The sequence below is a fragment of the Filicampus tigris genome, chromosome 1, assembly GCF_054856515.1.
Source record: "Filicampus tigris isolate MCC_2025a chromosome 1, RoL_Ftig_1.0, whole genome shotgun sequence".
In the NCBI taxonomy this organism is placed as follows: Eukaryota; Metazoa; Chordata; class Actinopteri; order Syngnathiformes; family Syngnathidae; genus Filicampus; species Filicampus tigris.
Genome location: NC_141217.1, coordinates 24,455,660 through 24,482,259, shown reverse-complemented (window position 1 = coordinate 24,482,259; position 26,600 = coordinate 24,455,660). Strand labels below are relative to the sequence as shown.

The following is a 26,600-nucleotide window of genomic DNA, read 5'->3' as shown; positions in this document are numbered from 1 at the left end:
CACAAACGCAATATTAATCAGGATGCCATGTTTCAACTAGTGGGTCTGCATATAACATATTCTTGTAAAGAAAATTTTGGTGTTGACTTGCACTCATTGTCTTGCAAATGTAAAATGGCACTGCATTTTTACTTCTTTAAATATAGACCTAAACCTTGTGTTATTATACAAATCTCATGTGTAACAAGGCGTTCTAGTCATTGGCACTGCATTGAGTGAAACATATCAAATGGAATTGACTCATTGTAGGTATTTCAGCATCAGCAACAGGCTTCAATTGTGGAGACAAATACTTTAAGCCCTAACAGACATGTCAGCATATTGTGAGCAGGTGTTACATTGATACTTTGAATTGTTTTTTTTTTCTTAATTCAACTGAGAAATTGAATTTAGTACAGCAACATGTGGGGAATTTTTAAATATGCCAGACATACACAACACAAACACACATAACTTTTACGATTGTTCACAAATTCAAATGAAAAAAAAAAAAGTTTTCTGATGCTTTTCTAGTGTAGCATGGTGAAGTAAAATTGAGCAAATCTGCCTCATAGTTCTGACATTCGGGGCTTGAATCTTGGCACAGGGCCTCTTGGGTGGCGTTTGATTTATCTCCCTTTCCCTCTCCCTTTTCTGACACTTAACTGGGGCAGTGGCATTAGAGCGGACGTCACTATTTGAGAAAATATGGCATGTTATTATTGAGTTTTATTGATGAGGATATTCCATCTTAGATTTTGGTGACCTGCGATGATGATCACATTGATAGTATATATTGTGAATCAAGTGCATTAAGGCAGCGCTCTAATTCAAACTAACTTGTGTGTCCAGCCATGTTTACGGAGGTGCCTCATGATGTGACAGCTCAGAGGGGTCAAGATGTGGAGATGGCCTGCTCGTTCAGGGGGGCTGGCATGCCCTCCTACTCTCTCGAGATCCAGTGGTGGTACATACGGAACCATATGGACTGGACAGACAGACAGCCGTGGAAAACCAATGAGGTAACATCAAGATTAAAAAAAACTGTGAAAAAACATCCACCATTGTGCTTACTGTAAAATACGTAGCAGCGATTGGAATCATGTTGATGCTGCACTCACTGCCTGTCTTGGCAGCATGTTAGGGCAAGCCTCAGTACCACTGCTTGTGAAAACACTCATCATCAGACGTTACGTTTACAGATTAGGAATTTGGCGATAATAATGTCATTTTGATGATTGTCAAGAAATCGTTCATTATTCAGTTGTGTGGACTTAGTGACTGTATGGACTTTCCTATTTAATGCACTACTCAACTGCAAACAGCAGAGGCACTGTTGATTCAGCCTCACTGTCTACAGACCAAATAGTAATCGCCTATAGGCCAGTCCACTTGTTATTTTAAATAGCCTTCCGTTAGCGTTTCCGTCTACCAACTTCCACAATAATGCTAGGCTAATAATCGTAGCCTATACAGTACCATTAATGTCAGTGGGTCCGCTCTCCACTCCATGTCTGGTCGCTCCGGCTAAACATTTTCATCCTCCTCCTCATCATTTGGCTCGTACATATACGGTCCAACATGCATTATTCCAACAACCTCCTCTTCCTCCAGCTCTTCAAGCACCTGGATCCCCTCAGATAAATTCGAATGATCACTTTCTGAGTCCGTTTCTGAGTGGCTTTTTACACTTTCCCCATTGAACGTTGCTATGGTTGTTCATCTAATGACCTCGCACTTCCAGATAAACTGTGATTTTGTCACATGTACAAAATAGATATGATTTTTTTTCATGCTTTATTTTTTGTATAATGTTAAATTGGTATACTTATATTTCGTTTGGCATTTTCTGAAATTACTTCACATTTGGTCTTTAACCATGTTTTAATCCCTGACTGACAATTCTTTTCTCATCTAATTGTGATGTAATCCTTACTCTTCCTCTTTTTTCCCCAGGTATCTCCGGAGGAAGAGATGCCAAAGGATGCTACAAAGATAAGCGTGAGTTAATAGCCCCTCTGCTCTGAAACCTGCTGTTAAGAATCGTAGATGATTACATGAGGTGCCAACCCCATTCTGATTACATTTACATTTCTTGTTCTGGCTGATTTGCCAGTGTTGCTTATCCCATTTCACACACAGGGATGGGATTCATTTTTTTATTTTTTTGCACATTATCCAATCATCGCATCAAATGTCTTGTCATCCTCGATGGTCTCCACGGCCACTTAACTCTCGGCTCTCAGAAATGGCAGAGTGAGAAGACCGGTTGGGAAGCGGATCATACTGTATGTGTTCTTATGACCCTTCCGGTTGCCACGGTAACTTGGCGGAAAGAGAGTAGCAGGTAGCACGATATCGGGTACAAATGCATAATTTCTTTTCAATTAACTGTACTGTACTGTTTCGACTTTGCAAAAGCCTCCAGCTTTAATGAACTTTTTCACAGATGTCATTCTGACACAGTAGAATATTAAATAGTAGAACAAGTACAGTTTGTACGATTATGTAAAAAAAATGTAATCTGTGTCTGTATTTCTGATCTGAGTTTCAAGACTTTTAAGTACCTTGTATACTTTCATACATTGATAGCACAAGTGCCTCCACATCTTGCTCTGTTATATGTTTTCAAAGGATATGCAAATGTGTTCCACATTTTTTATAGACATGAATTAATGCATACATGTAAGAAATACAGGCCCAGAGAGCAGACGGGCCGTGTTGTGTGCGCGCGTGTGCGTGTACAGCTGGAGAATCATTATGAGCTCGGCATCCCATATCCATAGGAGCAGACGCCAAGTTAAAGATGTTGCCTGGTGGATAAATAACCATGCGACAGCTTTAGATGATCCACACGTTTTCACGCTATAGTCCTGTTTTCACCGAACAGTATTCCGTTTAGCTCAGGTGAGATCCAGATTTGGAAGTCTGTGATGTACACGCTAAGAAAAGTAGACAGTTTGCTCTGCATCCATGTTGCTGATCACAACATCAGAACATGATAATTACCGCCGATTTGAAACACAGTTTGTTGGTGCTTTCTGGTTGATTTGACAGTTTTCCTATTGTAAATCTTGGAAATTAAACTCATCCATTGTAATAATTATGAATCCATCAGAAAACTTGCCACTTGAAACACCCATTTTCTAACTGTATTTTCAGTGTAACCTCCCAATGTTAAATGATTAGAAGTTTGCAATGAAGCAGAACTTTGACTATCCCTCCATCAACATAACGCAGCTTAGTACAGTGTTTCCCGACCTTTATTGAGCCAATCCAAAATTTCACTGCACTTCAGTATAATGCCATCTAGTGGAAGAAGCATTTAATTACTCGGTCTGTCAAGCGATAGATGAACTAAAATCCATTGCTAGAGGTAAATGAATAATAGTTTGGACCAATAATTTTAAATTGGATAATTCAAATGGGGTACACCTGATGATGTCTCGTGATGATGTGGTTGGGAATCACAAGCTTCGTGAACTTTTTTAAGAATCTTGACTGAGGTCTATACTCTTATATTCCACAAATCATACGATTCATCCATTTTCTAACACTCTTTTTCTCATGCGGGTTGTGAGTGACCTGGAGCTTATCCCAGCTGACTTTGGGTGAGTGGCGCATCACCCTAGACTGGTCGCCTGCTGATCAAAGGGCACATAGAGAAACGCTCACATTCACACCTATGGACATTTTAGAGTCTTTAATGAACCGAGCCTGCGTGTTGAGGTTACCCATTGCTTCTTACCAACACCAACTGCTTTGAAATAACGGCTTATTTATCGATACATATATACGAAAGTCAAAAACTGTTAGACACTACTCTCAGTTTGATGCTATAACGCTGGAAACGTACACTTTAATGAACGGTTTGACTAGCAATTTTTGATACAGCTCTTGTATCAGAGCTCATTACATTGTGCTAATGGTCATAATGTTGGGTGTCTTCCGCTGTTGATGAGCAGGAAGGCTGTGCTTGTGTAAGCCATCATCTGGGAATATTAACTACAGATGTGTTGTAATGAGAGGATATAGTTTCATTTAGCTGAAGGGAAATGAAACTAGAGCTACACACACACACGCACGCACACACGCAATCACAGTTTCCCAACGGCGTGCGGAGAATGTTTTGTCGATGCGCCACGTTTTACATTTTATTCAAACGTCAGGCTTTATAAAAAAAAGAGTGGTAAACACCTTCATGGCATTTTTTATGATGGTGGCAGTTTAATTCTGCAATCTTATTTGTGATTCAACATAATTTACAAGATTAGAAAATATATTTATCCGTCCATCCATCCATCCATCCATTATCTATACCGCTTATCCTCACAAGGGTCGCGGGCGTGCTGGAGCCTATCCCAGCTGCCTTCGGGCAGTAGGAGGGGGAGACCCTGAATTGGTTAATATATTTATCATTATTCATTATTACATTAATTATTCATGATTTGTACTGACTGCATCGAGATATGTCACTATCTCCCTGCATGACGTTACGTGGTGAAATGTATTAAATCCTTATAAGATACGACTGTTTATAAAAATAAGAATATTATTAAGGCATGTTTGCGGGAGATCAAAACAAAACAAAAAAATGTATTACGATCAGCCATTTTTGGTTGTTTACATTCGCGTGGAATGCTTTAAAGTTTTAACTGGTAAAACTAAAATGGGATAAATCCAACTTCTCACTTTCCTGGAATATTGTGCAGCGTGATTTTCCTCACCTCCCCATATGGATTTCATTATCTTTTTCTCATTTTTTTACCAGGTAGTGAAGGTTGTGGGAAGTAACATCTCACACAAGCTCCGCCTCTCCCGCATCAAATCATCTGACGAGGGCACTTACGAATGCCGAGTCATCGACTTCAGTGATGAAGAAGGGGCGCGCCACCACCGCGTGCGCGCCTACCTTCAGGTAGTAGCCGAGAGCGACATCATCACCAGTAACCAGTATGACAACTTCCAGGTGCTGGATGATACAAAAGGCGATTCGGGGTTCGAGCATGCTCACAGCCACCCCCAAAATGAGGGGCGCTCCCAGGAGCACAGCAAGCGACTTTCCTCCACCTCGCAGCACAGCCACCCCGGTGGCAGTGATCAGCACCAAGCAGGCAGAGAGCTGAGGAAGCGGGATGTGGACAGTAACCATAGCAACAATGACTGCTCCAATGAGCCCAGCTGTGTGCTGTAATCTGATTGTGTCTGAAAAAAATAAAGCACATAAAATTGAAAATTATGACGCGCATAAAAGCTACACTTTCTAAACAGTGACAAACCTAAAATCTCATATAAATCTTAAGCACGGCTAATTGGGAGCTCCGTGATGGGAAAGTGCAGCTTTGCTTTTCAAATTCGTTATATTTTGTGTCAGTCATGGTAGACCTCATGGTAATCAAGAGAAGTTGATGTGCCCTTTATCTATGATGACAAATTTGACTTTCATTTTACCTTGCATGAAGTGGGCACAAATTTGCACTTTCAGTACTTCATAGCACAAAAACAACAGGCTAGCATTCAGAAGAGTGCAGACATCTGCAAAGCAAAATTGGAACAAAAGTGAAAATCTTTTTTGTTAGTCAGCAGGCTTCTTGGTTCATTGAGGATTATGTCAAACATTGCAACTGGACGGAGGGTGCCATTACACTGTCAAAAAAAAAAAAGTTGTGTGAACTCAAAACTTCACAGCAACAAATTTCAATAAAATTTTTAGTTGGACAATTAAAACATTTAAAATTTGGCTGCAGCGAAAATCGGCTTTCCCGCATTTCACAACAAAAAAATAAGAGTTTAGCGTTAGAACTAATTGTCCCTTGTATTGGCCACCCAAGTTAAAGATAAAGACAATGTTTTGGAGCAAACAACATGCTTCCTTTGTTGTGCTAACTAACAATGGCGCCATAAATGTTAATCATTTCTATTTTAATGTTGTTCCAACTTGTTCCAAAAATACAAATTGTGTTGTTTTTTTTTTTACTGTGTATGCGATGGACGTGGACTGCTCTATTCACGCCATTGAATTTGCGTCAACATCTAATGGGTTCTTTCTTGGCCCATGAGCCAAATTTGGTGTTTTGCATGATCCTGCTCACTAACCATCTAACAGGAAACATTCATCAAAACAACTGTTTGCAAAATTAATGCTTGGTAGAGGCTAAACATCCATCTGCCCATTTTCCGTCCTCACAAAGGTTGCAGGTGAGCTGGTTGCCAGTCAATCGCAGGGTACTCATAGACCTAGTGTGCGGTAAATTTGGCCAACAATCGTTTGACGGCTAAAACTATTTTAAGCATACTTTCGTTCGTTTTTATGACCAACCCACCATGAGTCGGCAGTCAGCCATTGTATTGCATTGTTAGTCACGTTTGCCGGCCGGCCGCGCTTTGCCATTCCTATCGCGCTTTTCAGCGAAATGCCTCGGCGCTGTGTGGCGATGCATTGTTCACATTCAGGCCAACAGTTGTTTCAGTGGCCAAAAGATAAGAATAGGGCACGTAAATGGGCCAGTTTGTGTTTTACAGGTCAACTCGCTTCCACATTAACTGAACACATTCGAGCTGTGGCCGTTCAGGCAATGCCAGTCCAATAATTTTGTTATTGTTGTCTGCAGATTCGTCACAAGCAACGTCGAAACTGTTCAATTCTGCAATAAACACTTGAAACAAAACCTTTCAACAAAACGTTTCATTTACAACTCCCCAATGGCTGCACGAAATTGTAAACATAGTAAAAAAAATAAACATATAAAGGTAGAGAAGGTATTTCAACCCGTGACACAATTGGGGGATAAAGAAAAAAAAAGCAGCTACTACTACTACACTAATCACAATGTGACAAGAAATAACGCTAATTTGACAATGTGGGACACCAACCCATTATGACGTGCGTGGCTCTCGGTGCTGCATCATGCGTAATTTACAGCACGGCACAGCATCAAATTTCAAACAATAATGCTGGGCTAATAATCGTAGCCTATTTAGTTTATTTATTTAGTCTCGTCACTACTCCATGTCAGGTGTTCTGTATTCTCATTCTCATCCTCCTGAGCATCTGGGATGTACATATAGTCCAACATGCATTATGCCAACAACTTCCTCTTCCTCCAGCTCTTCAAACACTTGGATCCCTCAAATAAATTGAAATATCGCTTTCTGAGTCCGTTTCTGAGTGGCTTTGTACACTTTTCCCATTGAGCGCTGCTATGGTTGTTCATCTGTTGATGTTGCACTTTCGGTTTCGAGCTTGTCAGCCTCTCACTTCGGAAAAACGTGATTTTGTCAAATATACGAAATAGAATTTTTTTTTCCATGATTTATTTTTTGTATAGTATTTAATTACTTTATTTAGATTTCATGTGGCATTTTCTGAAGTTACTTCACATTAGGACATTAAGAAAAAACAACAAATCAATGTCTCCAATGAGTGTTTTTTTTTTTTTTTTTTAAGCATGTGCCACCTCACGACCAAGTTTGGTGTTAAATTTGTTGTGTAATCCTGTTAACAAACTAAACAAGCAACAATGATTTGGATGCAATGGAAAAAGACAAACATATTTGTTTACATTTGCTTTGATTCCGTGATGTCATGAGTGACACCGCAGTCTGAGCTATTACATTCGATTCATGGATGGAAGAAAAATCAAGTAGACTCTACCACATGGATCTCAGCTACGAAATAAATACTGTACATACAAAATTATGAATGTGCTCTTTGTTTAGAAGAATTTCTTAGAAAAAAATACAATATTGGTATATTCAGCCTTGTATTTTAATAATAATAATGTTCTTCAATTACTCATCAGCCATTAAGAAAGCCTCAATCCTTTCGACTGTAAGCCTCTAACCTACTTTGTATATAACACTGTATAATATGACATGACGTGAATGCATGTTTGGTTGTTTTCTTAAAAGCCTTTTCAAAGAAATATACGAAGATGGCGCATTTACTTCCCTCCCTTTTTAAATAGTTTGGTTGGTAATCGATATTGTTGTATTTTACCTCCTGTGTTTCTGTTCATTTTGAATTGTTTCTTATTTTCCTTTGCTTTTCCCAAAGTGCTGTACAGACAGATGAATGACACTTTCAGAAACCTATCTTAGTATTTACCTATCTGCCAATCTCCAAGAGATTGTCTCACAATTCTGAGCAGTGTGGTGATGTTGGCAATGGCTTAAGAGACTCCATTTCATATCTGCCATTTTTGTAACCACTAATAATAATATTGTTGTATACATGCTTGAGTGGAGCCCAGGCCTCAGCCCGTGGAGACGGTACTTCGCGCCAAAGGGATCCAACGGGACAGAGTGAATATTTGGGATGATGGGGATGAGTAAGCATGTAGCCTATTTTGCCTCAAAGACCTTGTGGAAAGTTCTGCTCCATTCAAGAGAACAACAACAGTCCCTGAAGAACACTCGATGAAGAGTCTTAAAGACTCTTTCCACCGGTTGCTATGGTTTGAAGATTAGTCAAGAAAATAAGAGGGAACATGTAAATTGCTCCGCGCACAGTTTGAGCTCATGTTAGTGTCTGCCTCACAGAAAATAAATAGCATACAAACATTGATTGTTGTGTCATTGCTGCTTGAAGGGAAATGCCACAGGATTTTATACACTACACATCAAAGAACATATACATGGAGTTGGACAATCATATCCCTACATTAGACAAAACTGGAGTACTATGTTATCATTAAATTGAGCAAATGGTCATAATCTTGTGGCTATTGGTGTACAGCGAAGCCTCAGAGATGACCACAGTGGCAATAAACAGCTTGAAGCTTCTTTTCTGAACAATTGTACACTCTGCCAAACTGCTGCTTGTTGTGAAGCGAGCCGAGTTCAACTGCCACAAACAGCACTCGTATCGTAATGTTTGCTTGCAATTCAAAGCAAAATGTTGATCGAACGACGGCTCATATCCCCCAAAATTCACTGTCAAGGTGCCATTGTATTCAGATCAGAGACCATTCAGAGCTTAAAAAAAAATACAGAAGCGAGCACTCTTAGATTCGATTGCCGTATCACTTACGGAGGCAGCAATTTCCTACGCTGAGAAGAAGAATTACACATTTTAATTCAAATTAATGCATGATCACAAACACAAAAAAATGCCAATCCACATTGTCAATTTTGTCCAAAATGATTATTAGAAGCTAATACCGGTACCACTGTTTGCTAACCATCATCAGTACTATACTAACAACGCAGCTCTGCTTACCTTTTGGCTCTCAGGCACCACTTTAAAGTAGTTCTACCACTTTGGTTCAGTTCAGTATGGCACACATTTTGTGTGTTAATCCAACCATTTTTCAGTTATAATTATTTTGCACAATTTCAGGACACTCAAGACAGTATAAACCTCCATAGTACACAGTTGTATTACTTGCGTATGTTGATTATTTGAGAATGGTCACTTGGCTGGCCGTCAATTCTATGCAGTATTCTCGCAGTAACGATGCAACTATAAGATTCACTCATTGGTGTAGGTCATTTGAATCAAATTGACATATTTTCTTGATGGAGATTCAAACCCTGCTAACCACAATTCTACTCTGCTGTCCTTGTATTTATGAATCTGGCCCAAAAAAACAAAACTGATCCAATTTACTGAACACTATGGTTACGTACAAAGTATGTTTTCAATGTTATTGTTTATATTGCTTGTATTATTTATTCTTATTTTATTGTAGTATTCTTTTGTTTACAAATAAACTGCTGTGGTACCTTGACTTACAAGTTTTTTGGAGATATGAGCCATCGCTTCGTTGACTTTTTTTTTTTTTAGTATTGTGAGCCAAACTGTGAATTATGAGGTAACTTTAAATATGTTGCTACTTGAAAAAAGTGGGGGGAAAAACTCACATACAGCGTTAAACACAAAAACGCAAAATGAACACATTCCCAAAGAGCATGGAGCAGGCCTAATAGTAAACTAACTGTGTGCTAAGTGCTAACCCACCAAGATATAGTTGGCGCTCCAGACGTCACTCGTTCCATCCCTTAAATGCACACATCAACACAAATGTACTACAGTGTGTGTAAAACTTTTGGCTTAATTAGAATTTATAAACCCAGTTTGTGTTCTTTTCCCTTTTTTCTATACTACTGTAACATTATACTGATTTGTCATGTAAGTACTTTGTGTGTGTATTAAGGCAGAACCACATGCAGGTGCTTTATGTGTGTCAGAGGCCCCTCCCACCTCCGTTGCCACTGATGACTAATGGTGCTGTTGTCAGCGTTGGCAGGGGGATAAATAGCTGCGGCACACAATGAGATAAAGAGACGGTGCGCCACATTTGCTTTACATTAAGTCGGGCCGCCTAAATAGAAAAGGTGCCGTCCTTGTTTCCTCACAGCAGAGGCTTCGTACATTCATTACGGCACTAAGAGGTGGGAGGCTCAAGGCTCAACCCGACCAGAGAGGTGATGCGATAATGGAGAGAGACTGGGCCGCCTTCATTGAAACACAACCTGAAAGGCGAAGGCTTAAAAGCAATAACAGCTGTGATGGGTGAGATGTCGGCTGCCTGTGAATAACAGCAAGGAATGCCTTTCAAAGACGACCGCCACATTGTTCACCTTGTTTGATCGACTATCTGCTTGGCAATTCCTACATTACACTTATGAGCATGAAAGCAGAATGACAGCAATACGAATGAAAACTAAGTCATTTTACATGTTTTTTTTTCTTTAGCACCGGAGGACAATAATTCAAGCAAGGATGTAACAATAAGGTATTTGGAATACAAGCTGAATGACAAATACATTCAGTCAGGTCAAACTGTGTTACTCATTGAATGGGTAACTAACTGGAAATGAGTGAACATCTTGACAAATAGCCATTTGCGCTGTTTTTTAACATTTGCAATTTTGCATACACCTGAATTATGAGGAAGCATTATTTTGTACCATTTTAAAGCATCCTGGTAGTTCGTAGCAGACCCTCAACGTGGAAGGCATACATACTTGTAGCCTCAGAACATTGTCAGTATTACAGCCAAACAATATGCCGTTGTCACTGAAAACTACTCCCAAAAATATTTGAGACCAAACATTTATTCCTCATGCACAGTACTCAAAATAAAAAAAAAAAAAAAGATTTTTCAGGATGTAAGTTAATTATCATAATGAGGTGGGTGGATCGCAGGGCAGGGAGAGAAAAACAAGAAAAAACTCCTGTGCCACAGTCCTTATATGAGAAGGTTACCTGGAAGATATATAAAATTACAGCTTTGATGAAAATGTCGACAGCATCTGTACAAACACGATCAACATGATCCCCTTCTTAACTGAACTGTCCGTTGGGAGTGCATTATTCACAAACAGCTCTACTCGTCACCCGTTTGGCCAAACTCTTCCCTCAGCAGTTTGAGCACATTGTCCGAGTACTCGTCTCTGGGGCGTCCCATCCCGCTCAGCCACACGGGCTGCAGGTCAGGGTGCGGTGGGACGAAGGAGGACGGGCAGTGAATCTCATTTAACGTCAACCAGAAGGCATCGGGGTCCACCTGGATCAAGTGGTGGAAAACACTGTGGAGGAGAGAAACGACATCAAATTCAATGTGGGATGCACTTTGCAACAATGTTGATTTTGGAAAAGTAATTGGATTCTTTTCCACGCTTCAGCATAAAAGTACTAATTGGTGTCAATGAAGTACTGTTGGTGAGTGATGAAGGACCAAGACCTATCAATGCTGTTTTTACACAGTGGTTATCTTACGTTTATACTTGGGGAATTAAGATGTTACCTTACTGCACGACTGAATTGCGATAATGAATGACTCGACACTGGCAACCAAAGATGACTGTCGTTGAGATTTGGTGATATTTGATTTTACCTCAAGCAGGCCTGTTGCAGTCTGATGGGTTGTTTGCAGCTCAGGTAGGGCAGGCAGGCTTCAGAAACGACATCTAAGTCCACTTCAGCTGGAAATACACAGATCAGCAAACAAAATAGGACAAGGATCAAGACAAACTGTCTGAAAGGATGAAATACTGCAGGCACTAGGACTATTCATTTATTGAAACTGGAAAAAAATAAGACATGTTTTGCTTTCGTCGGTCATCAGTGGTTTGACTTTATTTTGTTTTACTATACAGTGATGAATGTCTCTTTAAAGAGGAAGTCAACCCAAACATCTTTTTTTCAAGAATATATTCTATGCAAGCCCACTAGTTCAAACAAGGCATTCTGATAAACATTACGTTTGTGGAATAAGAGTTAATCCATTCACTTTTAGCCATCTCTGGGGGTGGCCATTTTGTCGCTTCTGTCGACTGAAAATGACATCACAACTGCTCAGGGCTCAGTCACAACTGACCTGTTTTCTGAAGCTGAGCCATTTTCAGTCGACACAAGTGACAAAATGGCCGGCCCCTGAGATGGCTAAAAAGGGGTGGATTTTGCTGCTTAACTCATATTCCACAAACGCAATATTAATCAGAATGCCGTATTTCAACTAATGGGCCTGCTGGGAACATATTCTTGAAAAAAACGTGTTTGGGTTGACTTCCGCTTTAAACGTGTATGACAGTTCGGCTTGTTATAATGCAAGACATTGCCTGAGGGATGATAGTGATTGCTTGACCGTGGAGTTAATTATTACACATTATTTCCTATGGGAAAAAGTGCTTTTGGAATTCAAACAACTCAAAGGTCAACCAGCGTCGCTGACTGGGTTGTGTTGGACTTACGAGGTTCCACAAAATTCTGCCGATTGTTCAAAACCAATCGCTGATCAATTACATCTTGACGCAATGAGGGCAAAATGAGGTGCAGTGCATGGCTGTCCCCAGAAGAGGAGCTTTTGATAAACTGTATACTATTTTGATAGCTAAAGAGGAATACAACGTCGTCAGCAATGGGAAGTTGAGCTCCATCCATGCCGACCTCCATGCCGCACAACTGCTTATTTTGTATTCCGGTCAATACAACACTGCTATGAGCAGCTCAGAGCATTTCCAGAGTGATTTTCCCTAGTCAATAATACGACATGCGCTTTAAAACAAAAAAAATTCTAATCACGTAATCCCTGTTGCAATCCCTCCAAAACGGGAAAAGATGGCGATAAGAGGAGAATTTTGGAGACTTTGCAATTTGAAACCCTTAGCAGGGCTGGCTGAGGGAGCAAGACTCACAGCGGGGTGTTTGTGCTTATCTTGCTTTCATCTGCTCCTCTTTCCTATTTTCAAGCGATGAAGAGGTGTTGGGCTAGTTTTGAAAAGACCGACCGACTCCTTCATGTCTCGCCGGCTTCCCGCTGCACTTTCAAGTCCACCGAGCCACCTTGTATCACCCCAACTGGACTGTCACAAGCCTGCCAAATGCCCACTTTTCTTTCCCTACCATGCTGCCTTGCTTCAACTCTTTCATCTCATTTTCTTCACTCTGACATCCACCCCCCCCCCCCTCCAACCTTCCCACCTCGTCCAATCTTCGCATCCCCGAAAGACACTTAGCCATTCTCTTAGGTGCAAAATGGGCTTCCTTTCAAGCCTCATTTCAAAACATGTCGATTTTCCACACTCGCGGCGTGTCAAGAATAAAAGAAGCGGTGCACATTTCCGAGTTCAATGGGATTATCCGGCTACCACTTCCATCCCTTTCTTTCATTCTATCTGCTTTCACTCAGGACCACCTGCTTTGCGGATGCTTGGCATGCAAGCGCAAGGAGTCACAAATATTCAGGTGCCGTTAGAGTACTTCTGTGGTAAATGAAGAACAGGTGGAATGGAACCAGAAGCTGACGACCGGCGGCATATAATACTTTTGCTTCTGTCCGCGGCTCACTCTGTGACTGAGGCTCGCTAATTGGCTTGCTGCAGGCGTCCCAAAGGCGAGCCGGAGCCAAATCGGTATTCACATGAGTGAGGCGGCATGCGGCCGCAGAGTGTTTCTCTCCTCTGCTGCTCGGTCACATGCTCACCACCTCGTTAAGAAAGTCGCTCCTTGTGCTATTGGGGGGGTGGGGATGAAATCCAGTGCAGTAAACCCCCCCTATTCGAGGGGGATAGGGACCCGAGCCCTGCGGCCAACAGCGAAAAAAATGGAAGTAACTGAATTGCTTTTGTTATCAGTTCAAACAATAAATACGGATGATGGCAAAACAGTTAAAATGTCATTTCAAACTCATCTTTCCCAAAAATGTATTTGCAAATTATTTGATTTAGGGAAAAAATACATACTGGCTGTTCACGTGGCGAAGACTCTCTGTAATGTCCACTAACAACCCACGCTAAACTTAGCTCCGCCCCGACATACAGTACATAAATCTTTGTCTCTCACTCGTTACAACGTCAACAATACTTCCTTGACTTCATTTACTACTTTCAAATTAAGCCAGGACTTAGGCACCATCTTGTGGTGTTACAAAAAGAGCATGGTAACATGTGACTAGGAATTTTTTAAAGCCATTCTGAGTTTGGCCATAATGTAGCATTAACATGGTGGCTGATTTACATCATGAGTTTCTCCACCCATGACTTGGCAACCGAATGGGCAAACATCTGCTGTTGCCAAGGGACGTCCAGAGTTTGGCGGTCACACGACAGGACGACCACGTCAAACGTAAAAAGAGGTGCATTATTACCACAGATTAGCATTAGCAAACAGTACTGCCAGCATAACGTGGCGTGGGCGGTGGGCGGTACTTGGGTTTGGTGATGTGGACAATAATGTGCCACATCACATGCATAGATCAGTGTATGAAGTGCTGACTCCACGAGTGAAAATCCTTTTGAGCCGCTGACTGGGCAAAGAGTGTTACTTTGATTTTAAATTTCACAGTGGTTAACTTTATTTCGTGGAGAACAGCGGCTATCAAGGAGTGGGGATATCAATATATTTTTGGAACTTTTTTACCTTGAGCAAATAAAATGAGTCATAAAAGAAATACTCATGTTCCCAAACCCGAAGGCTATTTGGATTAACATTTTAGTAGGAGTAGTAGTACTTCATTAAGTATTAAAACACTGTAGTACACAAAACACAGCCTGTGAGAGCTCGACTACAAAACAGGATTGTATCTAAAAAATCTGCTGAATACTGACTGACTTTGAAGCAGTTTTTGTTATGCTGGCACAAAAATCGACCCATTGCACAGTTGCACACGTAATAAAAGCATGTGACGAGCAGCTTTCATTCCTTTGTGTAAATTACTTAAACAGTACATTTTCACAGGTATCACATACAAGTGCCCCACTGTGATTTTCATGATCTGTTGCATTCATATAAACTTCAGTTACCACCACCCCCCACCACTTTGTATTGCTTTAAAAGTGCATGAGATGCAATTATTAAATGTTGCATCCATTAAGTGACAACTTAAATACTTATTGTAATTGCTTTCCGCTAATATATAGGTTGCTGTAGAGTTAGACCCTTCAAAATAAAGCTAAGATACAACCACAAACATATTCAATTGTTTTTAAGGTACAGTATAGATATGCAAAGTTGGTACAAAATGACATTTTCATGTTTCATTTCAATTAACCTATTTTGTGCATGTAAAGACAGACAATAATAAAATTGTGTAAACCTGTGTTAATTGTGCAATGGGTGAATTCCAGATTATTGCATCTCGTTCAAGAGAGAAATATTTCCCACTGTTGTATAACTCTGCCATCTGGTGGTGTAACTGGATGTGGATGTGATTGTAAGTACTGTATACATAAGATACCTCCGTACTTGCGGTTTGGCACATGCAGATTTTTTTTTTAAATTTGTTTCCAAATATTTTTTAATGAATATTTATCCGTTTGTCTTTTTTTTCCACTGTATGTATGTATGTACAGTACATACATATTACTAGTGATTGGAAGCAGAAGTCATAAATTAAAAGTGAAATTCTCACTCATAGAATACAATATAATAATATGAATAATAAAAAAGTACACTGATTATTAATTAATATTATTATTATTGTTATTAGTACTAGCATTGTAGTCTTGCAGTTTATGTAGTTTACAGAAACGCTCTCAAATGTTGGAGATGGATTGTGCACTATTACTGCAGCAAGACCTGGGATGATGCGTACATCTGTGTGTGGTTCTGCTGACTTACCCAGGTCCAAACTCTGGCACAGCGAGCCCAGTCCCTCAAGTACCGCCAGCTGCAGTTTGTAGGCCAGAGTGTGAGTATAGACGGGTCCTGCTTTGGCGCTAATGGGAGCCTGCTTAGTCAGAGAGGAGGCCAGCTTTGGCAAAATCTCCTTGGAGAACCTTCTCCTCAGGAAGTCGCCACAAGTGCGACCCAAAGTACACAAAACCTGGAAGAAAATGCAGATGTTCCATTTGGTGCCGATTCAAATTAGGATTCTAGTTACCTCTACCAATGAGGTTTGGTTCGGGCATAATACTTTTACAATTTCCCAAAACGTAGAGGGCTTTTTCACATATTTTTCTTAAACTGTCATGAAGATTAATGACTGAGTTATATGAAGAATTGTTTGTTATATGAAGAAGTGATTGTGCAGAAAGGGAAAATGTGATCTTGATGCAGATCTGAGCGCTACTAAGTAGTGAGTACCATAGCAGTTACCCTCTGCCAAAAAGATTTTCATCATAATATGAAATGATCTGTCACCAAAATACAACCATTATTAACTGTAGAGGTTTAGGTCACAATAGTCATACAAGAGGATGCAAAAATAATCAAACACACCATCTTCACTTGAAAAATGAATTGCAAAGGCGTATGCAGCAAAGGTATTTTGCAGATGAGAAACACACTTTGCAAGCTTGATTATTTCTCACGTACTCGAAAGGCTCTGAGGACAGCGAGTGGGTCGTCAGCTGTCAGTCTCTGCACGAGGGCGGGCCAGCAGCGATGGGCCATTGGCAACAATTCGTTTTCCCTCTCACTCAGTACACTAAGGCACAGCTCCAGCACATCCAGCACCTGAGGGAAAACGCAAGGTAAAGATGCACATTATCAAATGTACTCTGCTTGGCCATATGTCTGCTGTGTGCCTCATTTGCACGGAACAAACTGACACGTGTAATTTGGTGGCTTGGTCATGTAAGTAATGCAGCCTGGGAACTTTAATTGACATTGTGTGACATTCTTCAGATTCAGATTGTTGATAAAATCACACCATAAAGTAGTTTATAGTTTTAAATCTGTTAACACAGGCAATCAACTCTACATCCCGCCTAGTTATCCTCATAACGGCTTCCAGCACAAGTTCATTTACCACTACCACTCAGTCACATGATAGATCCCAATCCCATCATTTTGCTCCCAGTACCGGTTACCTTCGCATCACACTAAACAGCATGTTAACCCAGCCAACCTCTGAATACTACCCAAATCTTCCCAACCCACCAGAATTCTCACCATGAAACTCACCCTGTTCAATACCTGGTCTCTAAACACCAAAAGTCTCATCCTCCACAAATTCATCACGGATTATAACCTGGATTTTCTCTGTCTCACTAAAACCTGTCATAAACCTCTGGAATACTTCAATCTCAATCAAACCACCCCTGTTGGATTTTTATCACTATCCAAGCCCCTTCTTCCTTTGAATACCTGTCCTTCAGACTCTCCGGCCCTAAGCCCCTGATCACCTCAGTTGTCTACCGCCACCCTAAACCGAACCCAGCTTTTCTCTCTGACCTGTCTGAACTTCTCACCCAACTTTGTTCCATTTCACCTTCCATCCTTCTTTTAGGTGACTTCAATATCCATATCGACTCCACAGACTGCAAGCTCGCCACTGAATTCCTTGATATACTTAATTGCTTCGACTTTACTCAACACATCAACTTCCCCACCCACAATCATGGACACATCCTGGACCTGGTCTGCTCTACTGGCATCACCATCAAGCACCTCTAAAAATCTGACCTAACCATCTCCCACCACTTAGCTATCATGCTTGACATCAACATCCCCACCCCCAAACCCAAACTCAAGTGCCTCTCCTCCCTGTCAGCCTTTTTCACTGATAAATTATCCACCCTCACCCTACTCTCCAGAACCTCCCCTACGGACCTGGTGAACCCATTAATACTATGATTGTCTTATTCTGCTTTTTATTTAAAGCGCTATAGAAATAAAATGTATTATTATTATTATTAAAAGAAAAATATGAAAAGATAAAGTCAGTTGTCATGTCCTAAAACAAACAGTACCTTGAGCCGGAGGCAAAGACTTGAGTCAGACAGCAGATGAATGCAGCGCTCCATAACATCTTTGGTAATGCTGAGGTGGGTGGGAAGTTCCGCTTTCACATCGCAACCATAAGCATCATCGTCTTCTTCAAACTCTGCTGGGGGAGGAATCTCTGGAAAGGCAGTCACATGTCAGTTCATAGCTGCTTTCACACTGGCTTCCCAAGTAATGTGTGTGTCAGAGGCCGAACAGGAGAGCCGGGAATTCTTGTATTGCTCTACTTAATGACGCATTCACCGGCCTTCTGTTCAATGCTACGTTCCATTTGTGCTCGGAAGTAGACCGTGTGTGTTTTATTCGTCAAGTGAGAGTATGTCACTTTTTACACGACTACTTCCAGTTGTGTAACTTTATGATAGAAGAGCATCCGGGGGTTGAAACATTACAGCAGCATTTGCTCTCTATCTCCCGTGTGCCCGATCAAAAAGGCATGTTGTTTACAGTCTTATTTTACGTGTCAAAAAAAACATCACAAACTTAACAAGACAAACTACCTGGCATGTACTAGAAGCGCTAACTACTCGTGCCAAGATTATGTTGACATTTTCAGGGACAAAGGTTACTTTTGTTTGGAAACTGTATCTTTCATTCATTATGTTATGTTCAGTGATAGTTGAGTTGTTACATATTAATCTGAAAGGGGATATTTTGGATGTGGCATTGTTGAGTACCGGTATGTGAAATGTGTTATTAAAATGTATTGTATTATAATATTATCTATCATTTGATTTTTCTTTGTGTTGAAAGGGAAAATTAAATTTTTCGTGTGCGTGTGGGTGGGGGGGGATCTGGGATTTTATTTGAAATCCTACTATGATTGGTTAATCTGTGAAAAGAGGCGGCTCTTGAAGTTATTGTGCAAATCTATAATAACTCTTGTAAACAATGACAAAGACAAAGAATGGCAGTGCTGACCTTCTGCTTAATAAATCTACTGTGCCAGAGGAGAAAATCCTGATCATGAGTCCAGATCATTTTGTGAGGAAACGGTCATATTAGAAAAAGGCATGAACATTTGTTTTAGGGATGAGTTTCTGTGCATTATCAGTAATACAGTGAATAAATAAGACGAAATGTGAATAGTTACTTTGCAAGTTGATTTCCAGTGTGCACCCATAAAAGTTCTGTTTACGCCCCCTAAACTTTTAAATTAGGGGCATCTGTTCTCCTAGTTAAAAAAAAACGTTAGTCTGGAGCTCTGCTTTTACTCTGGCACTGATATAACCTCGGAATACAGCGAATTCCTCCATCTCCCGTTGGTACCTTACACATGTAACAGTGAGCCAAGAAAAACTTGGCCTACTTAGGTCTACTTTGCACTTTTCGGTGAAAGGGGCCAGACACAATGGAAATGTTGGCGTTAGTCTTGTAGCTACAAATTCCCACCGAGGTCTTCTGGGTCGTCTTCCTCTATTCCAATGCCTTCTGCCAACTCTTTCTGTTTGCGGTAGTCCAGCAGGAACTGACGGATGTTAAAGACTTCTTGGTCGACGGAGGTCCGCTTGGATCGAGCAGACTCTTTGGTTTTGCTAGAAGTCAAAGGAAACCACCTCGCTAGAGGACAAACACACAGGAATATAAATTAAATGAGGTGATGTGCTGCAAACAGCTTTTCCTTTCCAGATGTAATTTGAAGCACGGTGTTTTAAATTCATTCAATATTTTCATATACTGCTCCTTTTAATTTCATGCCAAACACGTCAAGCTACTGATCATTTTGATGCATATATGGCTAAAAGGTTGAAAAGGATATTTTCTCTCATTTTGATCCACTACTTGGGTGTAACGACAAGCCGCACCTTTCGTTAACAGCGTGACATGACACGTATGAGAGCTCACCAAGCGCCTTCATGAGTGCGTGCAGTACAGAGCAGAAGAGAGAGGCTGTGTGATCGTAGCTGAGGTCGAGAGCCATCAGCACGTCCTGTATGATGTCTCGCACCAGCGGCAGCAAACTGCAGTCAGAATGAGTCAACATCACAGTCAGCACCCGTGGAGCCTGGACAACAGGACAAAGTCATGGTAAAACCTTGTGCAGAATGTGGCCACAATGTTGTGTGCACTGCATTACAATAATGAACTGTGAATAATGCAGATTTGAGTGCGTTTCAGCTGAGCCTTCAAAGTCCTGCCGTTCTGCAATTTTCCACTTTGGTTTAAACAAGGTAGTTTGTGTTTGATTGTTGAGAGAAAGGATCTGACTGTTCATAAAATAAATATTTCATTATGGAAATGTATTGCTTCAGTATTTTCTTTTTTTTGACAATTAATTGCAGATCTCTTCTATTTCAGAGGATACTTTTGCATACTGTATTCAGTGAACCGCATCCAACAAATTCATCCAGTAATTTTTTTTTCCTGGTAAAACCTACACTCAGCTAGTCGAGGAAAAACAGAGCATTGCCTATTTCTCTACTCTTTTTTTCAATTTTCCAAGATGCCAGAAGATGGTGCCAAAGGCCTGGCTAATAGAAAAGTAGTAATTGGTCAAGGAAGTATGTTGAAAAACACATCTTGACTGTTTTCGATCTTTGTATGTCGTGGAGGACGAATAGGAAGGAGGAAGAAAAGCTTAGCCCAGGTTGTTCGCAGAAGTTACGGACAGTCTTTGCCAGATGGCTATTTATTTTTGCTCTGCTGAGTGGCTATTAAAAATCTCATGCTTGACAACTGATATTTTCAAAGGTTGGTTTCAAAGGCAACAAACACAAAGATTTCCAGTGCATGTTTTCAACGTCAAATTAAATATAAGCCATTTCTTAATAACGGTAATGTTGTAAGATGAGCTTGAAATGATATTTAAAGTCAACCCAAACATTTTTTTTCAAGAATATGTTCCCAGCAGGCCCACTAGTTGAAACACGGCATTCCGATTCATTATGCGTTGGAATATAGGTTAAGCAGCAAAATGCACTCGTTTTTAGCCATCTCTGGGGGTGGCCATTTTGTCTTCTGGCGACTGAAAATGACATCACAACTGTCCCATCACAACGACCAATCATGGCTGACCCGTTTTATGAATCTGAGCCGTGATTGGTCGTTGTGAGCAGTTGTGATGTTGTGATGCACCTTGTCTGGTGGGGCTTTTAGTGAGTACAACAGTGCTCATAATGTACGTTAGGCAAACTGCTCTACAGCAAAGACCTTCGGTCCAGACTATTCACAATAATGCTAAAAATGATGACCAGTTTTGAGTTGCTAGCGGTGGCCAGAAGGGACCACGTGTGAGAATACCCCAAAAAACTTTCAAGGCTTCTAGTACACTAAAACTGACCTGCGGATGCTGGCTGAGCCTCTGCAAGTTAAGTGAGATGTCATTGAGCAGATAGTCCGAGTTGTCATTAATCAGCTCCTTTAGGGACAAGTAGCCACAGGCCTTGCTGATGTCCCACATGGAGTCCAATGCTGCTTGGCTGATCAAAAGTGTTTCCTCGCCCGCTTTCTCAAGCACAGGGTACAGTGATGTCATCAGCAGGGGACGGAAGTCGTGTCCAAGGGCCTGAGCGAAGCAGGCCACGCCCTCCAGCTGGATGCAGAGCTGCCAAATGTTACTATTGAGCTGGTGGACTGTTGAGGTGGGCGAGGAGGCACAGGAGGAAGAGACGACTTGGAGAGAGTCTTCATGACTGTTGGATATGGAGAGGAGGACGCGCGGCCTCAACAGCTACAGATAGAAAAGGGCAAATACAGCATTATGCATCAGTGTGTTTTCTTTTTTTTTGGCCTGCACCTGCAACACAACTCCATTAATTTAAGATTTCCTTACAAATCTACTCTTCTACATGTTATTACCCTGGGAGGGAATCAGTTAAAAGTCAGAAAGGTCCAGAACATAACATTACAAAGTGTGGTGACGTTTTTTTCTTAGACTCTTCCTTTTCATTTTTAATATACCGATTTCAACTTGTATTAATCTGTCCATTTTATATAACAATTTGAATTTGTATTCATTTTTTATATAAGTATTCGGACATGCATTTGTACCTGTCTGTATTTGGGGTTGTTTTTGTTCCTTCTCCTGCTTAAAGGAAAGTCAACCCAAACATATTTTTTTTCCCAGAATATGTTCTACGCAGGCCCACTAGTAGAAATATGGCATTCTGATTAATACTGTGTTTTTGGAATATAAATTAAGCAGCAAAATGCACCCACTTTGTCCATCATTAATAACTGTGGAAAAAAAAAATCTACAGTATTCTGACAACAGCAACTGTTTATTTTGACACTGAATTGGAACATTCCTTACATTTAGGTTCAAGCTAGAACGTATGTACAGGGCATCCTGATATGTGCGCAAATGTAAAAAATAAAGCACCGTAAATGCCAAACAAAAATAAAGCAAATCGTTTGTGGGTATTTTCATGTATTTATTTACAAAAATGTTTAGAATATACTATAAACAATCTTAACCAATATTAACAACTTTTACACAGTTTTTCCATCGCCATTTTGTTTAAAGCACATTATCTCTTTATCACGCATTTACAGTTTCTGCTTGCCTTCCTCTATTGGTAAGAAATTTGAAATCTAATAATAATCCTGCGTCCATATAGAAAGGCGTCTGTGTCCTTACCTGTTGGTCCTGTCGAGCTTTGTCAGTCTCCTCATTGACTGTGATCAAGTGCCAGTTGTTCAGGCTGATGTATTCCTCCATGACCAGCATCACAGCTGCTTTGAGGTCTTCCTGGGAATGAGGAAGTCCTCCACCCTCACCCTCCAAGCGCTTTCCCTCTGTGATGACAGTGATGCCAGCAGCACCTCTGATGATTTCGTTGAGAACCATGGCGGCCTGCTTCCTGTACACTGAGGACTGGCGGTAGAGACCCAAGAAGAGGTCCATCAGCAGAAAAATGTTGCCATAGTAACCTACAAGTACAGCATAGGAAAATGACTTCATGGTCATGGATTTGAGTGTCGACAAACAGTTGACGTGACACAAAATGCAAAACAGATTAATATCTCATACCTAACGTCCGACAGATCTCTGTGAGGACAGAAACGATTTTCTCATCTGTAAAGAAGAGAAAATGCTTCCTCCGTATGTGAGCCGAGGGCTGGGAACCTGAGCTTGTATCTATTGTGGCATTGTGAACTCGTTCTTCTACAATACGGACATCCGTGACGTCCAACTCCAGCACCTGTAGAAACAGCAATTTATTTGTACAGCTTGGCAGAAATTTGTGCTTCTGTAAATAAGTACAAACAATCGCCTGTACTATTACATTTTCACATGTATGTGTTCGTGCAATAACAGCACGTGAAGTCACGGTGTCGAACCCTTTTGGCAGGAAAAGTGGCTGTTGAAACACTCTAGGAGCATGAACTGATGAAGCCTACTTGAATGAGCGGGAAAATGTCTTCTAATATAAATTTAACAGTCTGGTTGCAATTTATTCAATGTGCTGAGGATATAATGAGAAGGGTGAATAAGAATATTGACAGGCAGGTTAACCTAAGATTGAAAATCAGCCATCCATCCATTTTCCAAACCGCTCAGCCTCAATAAGTGTCACTCAAAGCAAGCTACTGTATGTTTAACGGTGGTGGTACACAGGCTCCCTCTAGTGGTAGTCGAAAGAATCACTGCCCAAGGACAGTTTAAGTGTATTTAACGTTTAATTCAATATATTTGCATTTTATCCTAAATAACTAATCAATTTAGATATGTTTAGGTAACTTTTATATTTTAATTGAGTCACTATTTAAGTGCATTTTCTAAATTTTCCAACATGACAAATACTACAACCTAATGCTACAAATTTGACGGATTACTATTTTCAGTTCTTTACAACCTATAAAATGTCTCGAAACAATGGTGTGCAAAATAATTTGGGACAGTGCATTTGACCAAAAACTAGGTTTCTATTTTTTTAATACTGTTATCATTGGAAGGTTTGTTTAAAAAAACATTCAAATTTGTCTCCAACAATTGATGATTTGAAAATTAAGATGAGTTCCATTTGCACAGTCTATTGATGAAAATCCGAGAAAAAACTCCTTTGCATAATAATTTGGAATACGGTGTAATTGGAGACATGTTCCACCTGTGTTATTTCTTTTCATACAGTGCAAACTATCTGGCACTACACTGGTTGTTACCTGCATCAGAGCTTTGGAAATCCTCTCAAGATGCACCGCCGAGTTCAGCACCACAGACACCTGTGGTCCTAGCAGCTTTAAATAACCCAGAAAGACATTAAGGACAAAAAGCTTCTTCTGGTCATCAGAGGTGCGCATTAGTCTGGGCAGTGAAGTGGCCAAAGAGTGGAGGTTCTCTGACAGAACGTCAATGAATGTTTGAGAGCTGTTTTTACATTTGATATCTTCGGCGTTGACAGATGTCTGATTTTTCTGGGAAGCCTTTCTAAGGGCACCTTCACACCTAAAAAGGAGAAAAGCTGCCAGGAATAAGCTAAAACCATTTTGCTGAGCCCTCCAAGCCCCCTGATAAAAACAAACCTTTCTCTGACTCTGGGCTCTTCATCGTTAATTGCTCCCACCAGTGCCTCCAGAAGCAGCCCAATACACTCGCCCAAAGACTGACTACACCTGTCCAGCAGGTGCTCAGCCAGTTCCACGACCTCCAGTCGAACTCTCCAGTGCTGATGTGCCACCGTGCTTGACATTATCTTCTTCAGGAGTAAGCACAGCTTTCCCGACGTGTTCTTCACCCAGTCTGGTGTTCGATGGACCATCAGCTGGCCAATCCTCCCCAGGTCCACTGAGGCAGACTTCACTGGTTCACTAGCCTGAAGCTGAGCATCTTCCATGACCACACTGACAGTCCTGGACCAAACCTCAAATGACAAAATAGTGAGAAAATAATCACGTCTTTTTTAAATATACTATCGTTAAACTGCAGTCCAGAAAACAACTTGTAATTTTTGTGTATTTCATAACTGGAAAATACAATATCAATGACATTAATCAGGTGCTTCCACCACAAGTTTAGACAATGGTTAAGAAGGTGCCTGTGCAGCCTTGACAATAGGTAGTAAACCATATTATGTAACAAGAACTTCTGGTACCTTGACAGCCCTAACAGTGACTCCATGGCCTTGTCTCACATCTCCTGTAATGATCCTGGCCACTGTCATTGTAACTCCAGGTAAGAATGAAGCCATGGCATTGCCTACAGCTTCTCGCTCCTCTGAGGAGGGTACTACATGATCCTCATTGCAGTCGCACTGCAGTGTTAACACCTGGAGTAACTTCAAGGCTGCTATTTGAACGTCTCGGGATTTCTCCTTCTCCGCTAAAACCAGAAGCAGTGAAACAGCAGCTCCTAACTCAGGCAGTATTGCGCTTTCGAAAAATTTGAATACAATATCTCCATACGCAGCATGAAACAAGGCGTCCAGACATCCTAGCACTGTTAATTTCAGCTCCTCCGATGTATCTGCAGGTTTCCCAGGATTGTCTGGTGAACACAGGCAGAGGCAGAGCTCTGAGAAAAGGTCATGGAGGGTCTGCCAGCTCTGGACGCAGGTTTTCTCCAGGACGTGTCTCATAGCTTCAACCACAGCTTGCACCACTTTGTCCTTCTTGGGCCCGGGCACTTTGAGCACAAAGCGGAGTGGGAAGAGGACGTACTCTTGGAGCTGCTGCAGGGTGGCATCGTTGACCTCTTTCAACTGAGCACTCAGCGTCTCAACATTGTTGAAAGTAGGCACACGGGTCAGCAGGACACAAGCGGGACGCAGGTAGGCAAAAGCAATCTTTGGATCACTTATAAGGGCCATGCTTGGAGGCATCACAGCTGAAGCCCGTTCTCTGTGGGGTAGGAATAAAAATAAGAGGTCTCGCTATAAAAATGTCATAACTTAAAAACTTAATTCATCCTCCGAACTATTTATCCTCACTAGGGTCGCCTCTCAAAGAATTGCACAGTCTGTCTGCCTGTCTATGTATCTATTAAAAGTTGGTATTGGGAGTAATACGTCATGTGTACTGTAAGAGTATATCAATTTCACACATTTGTCTTGTTTTAACTGCAATTTGTATTTTATATATTCGCATTAAAACGCAGAGGCCAATGTTCTCAAATGTACTAAATACTGTATTGTACTGTACTGTACTACTCTATGCTGGAGTAGGAACTACACATTTGTTAACATCTAGCATCAGAGGTAAGTCTCAAATGTAGATACGTAGCAACTTCCTGTCGAGCATGCTGTGTTATTGTATTAAATAAGACTGGAAACATACCTTCAATTTGATTAGTTCAGAAAATCCACATTACGGTGCAAAATGCACAAAATGTTTCACAAGAAAAGTAAATACTACTGCACGGGTAACCAGGTTCCATAGCGCCAATGTTGGATGACGTTCTTTACTTGCGACGATGACGCATTTTATGTTGGACGAATATTTAGCATTTTCTTAGATGGTTCTGATATGTCTTGAAAAATAAATTCAGATGAGTTTCAATTGAAAATGA

General features: G+C 40.8%; 2 protein-coding genes across 2 annotated transcripts in view; one reads left to right on the top strand and one right to left on the bottom strand.

The window, feature by feature from the left end:
* The window catches only part of vstm2la (V-set and transmembrane domain containing 2 like a), a 41,095-nt gene extending 32,550 nt beyond the window's left edge, over positions 1 to 8,545 (top strand). The window contains exons 2-4 of the mRNA XM_086028619.1: positions 832 to 1,001; positions 1,936 to 1,980; positions 4,751 to 8,545. Coding sequence (XP_085884745.1) covers positions 832 to 1,001; positions 1,936 to 1,980; positions 4,751 to 5,173 — 638 coding nt within the window. The 3' untranslated portion in view covers positions 5,174 to 8,545. The remainder of the gene's footprint in view (positions 1 to 831; positions 1,002 to 1,935; positions 1,981 to 4,750) is intronic.
* Positions 8,546 to 11,020: 2,475 nt separating this feature from the next.
* tti1 (TELO2 interacting protein 1) lies at positions 11,021 to 26,511 on the bottom strand. The gene is made up of 14 exons (XM_086028607.1): positions 26,369 to 26,511; positions 25,189 to 25,933; positions 24,620 to 24,957; positions 24,260 to 24,542; positions 23,127 to 23,298; positions 22,734 to 23,026; positions 21,435 to 21,824; positions 20,000 to 20,159; positions 19,547 to 19,714; positions 18,121 to 18,272; positions 16,742 to 16,882; positions 16,046 to 16,250; positions 11,823 to 11,910; positions 11,021 to 11,514 (listed from the first exon to the last, which is right to left on the bottom strand). The coding sequence occupies exons 2-14, from the start codon at positions 25,912 to 25,914 to the stop codon at positions 11,313 to 11,315; spliced, it is 3,318 nt and encodes a 1,105-aa protein (XP_085884733.1). The 5' UTR covers positions 25,915 to 25,933; positions 26,369 to 26,511; the 3' UTR covers positions 11,021 to 11,312.
* Between the last annotated feature and the right edge of the window lie 89 nt (positions 26,512 to 26,600).

What these genes read in the sequence shown, in the direction of transcription:
- tti1 (XM_086028607.1), bottom strand. Translation starts at nt 25,914, where the DNA reads ATGCCTCCAAGCATGGCCCTTATAAGTGATCCAAAGATTGCTTTTGCC. An exon ending in AAGCTCGACAGGACCAACAG is followed by an intron (nt 21,825 to 22,733) that starts GTAAGGACACAG and finishes TTCTATCTGTAG; the next exon opens with CTGTTGAGGCCGCGCGTCCT. An exon ending in CGCACTCATGAAGGCGCTTG is followed by an intron (nt 19,715 to 19,999) that starts GTGAGCTCTCAT and finishes TTTGTCCTCTAG; the next exon opens with CGAGGTGGTTTCCTTTGACT.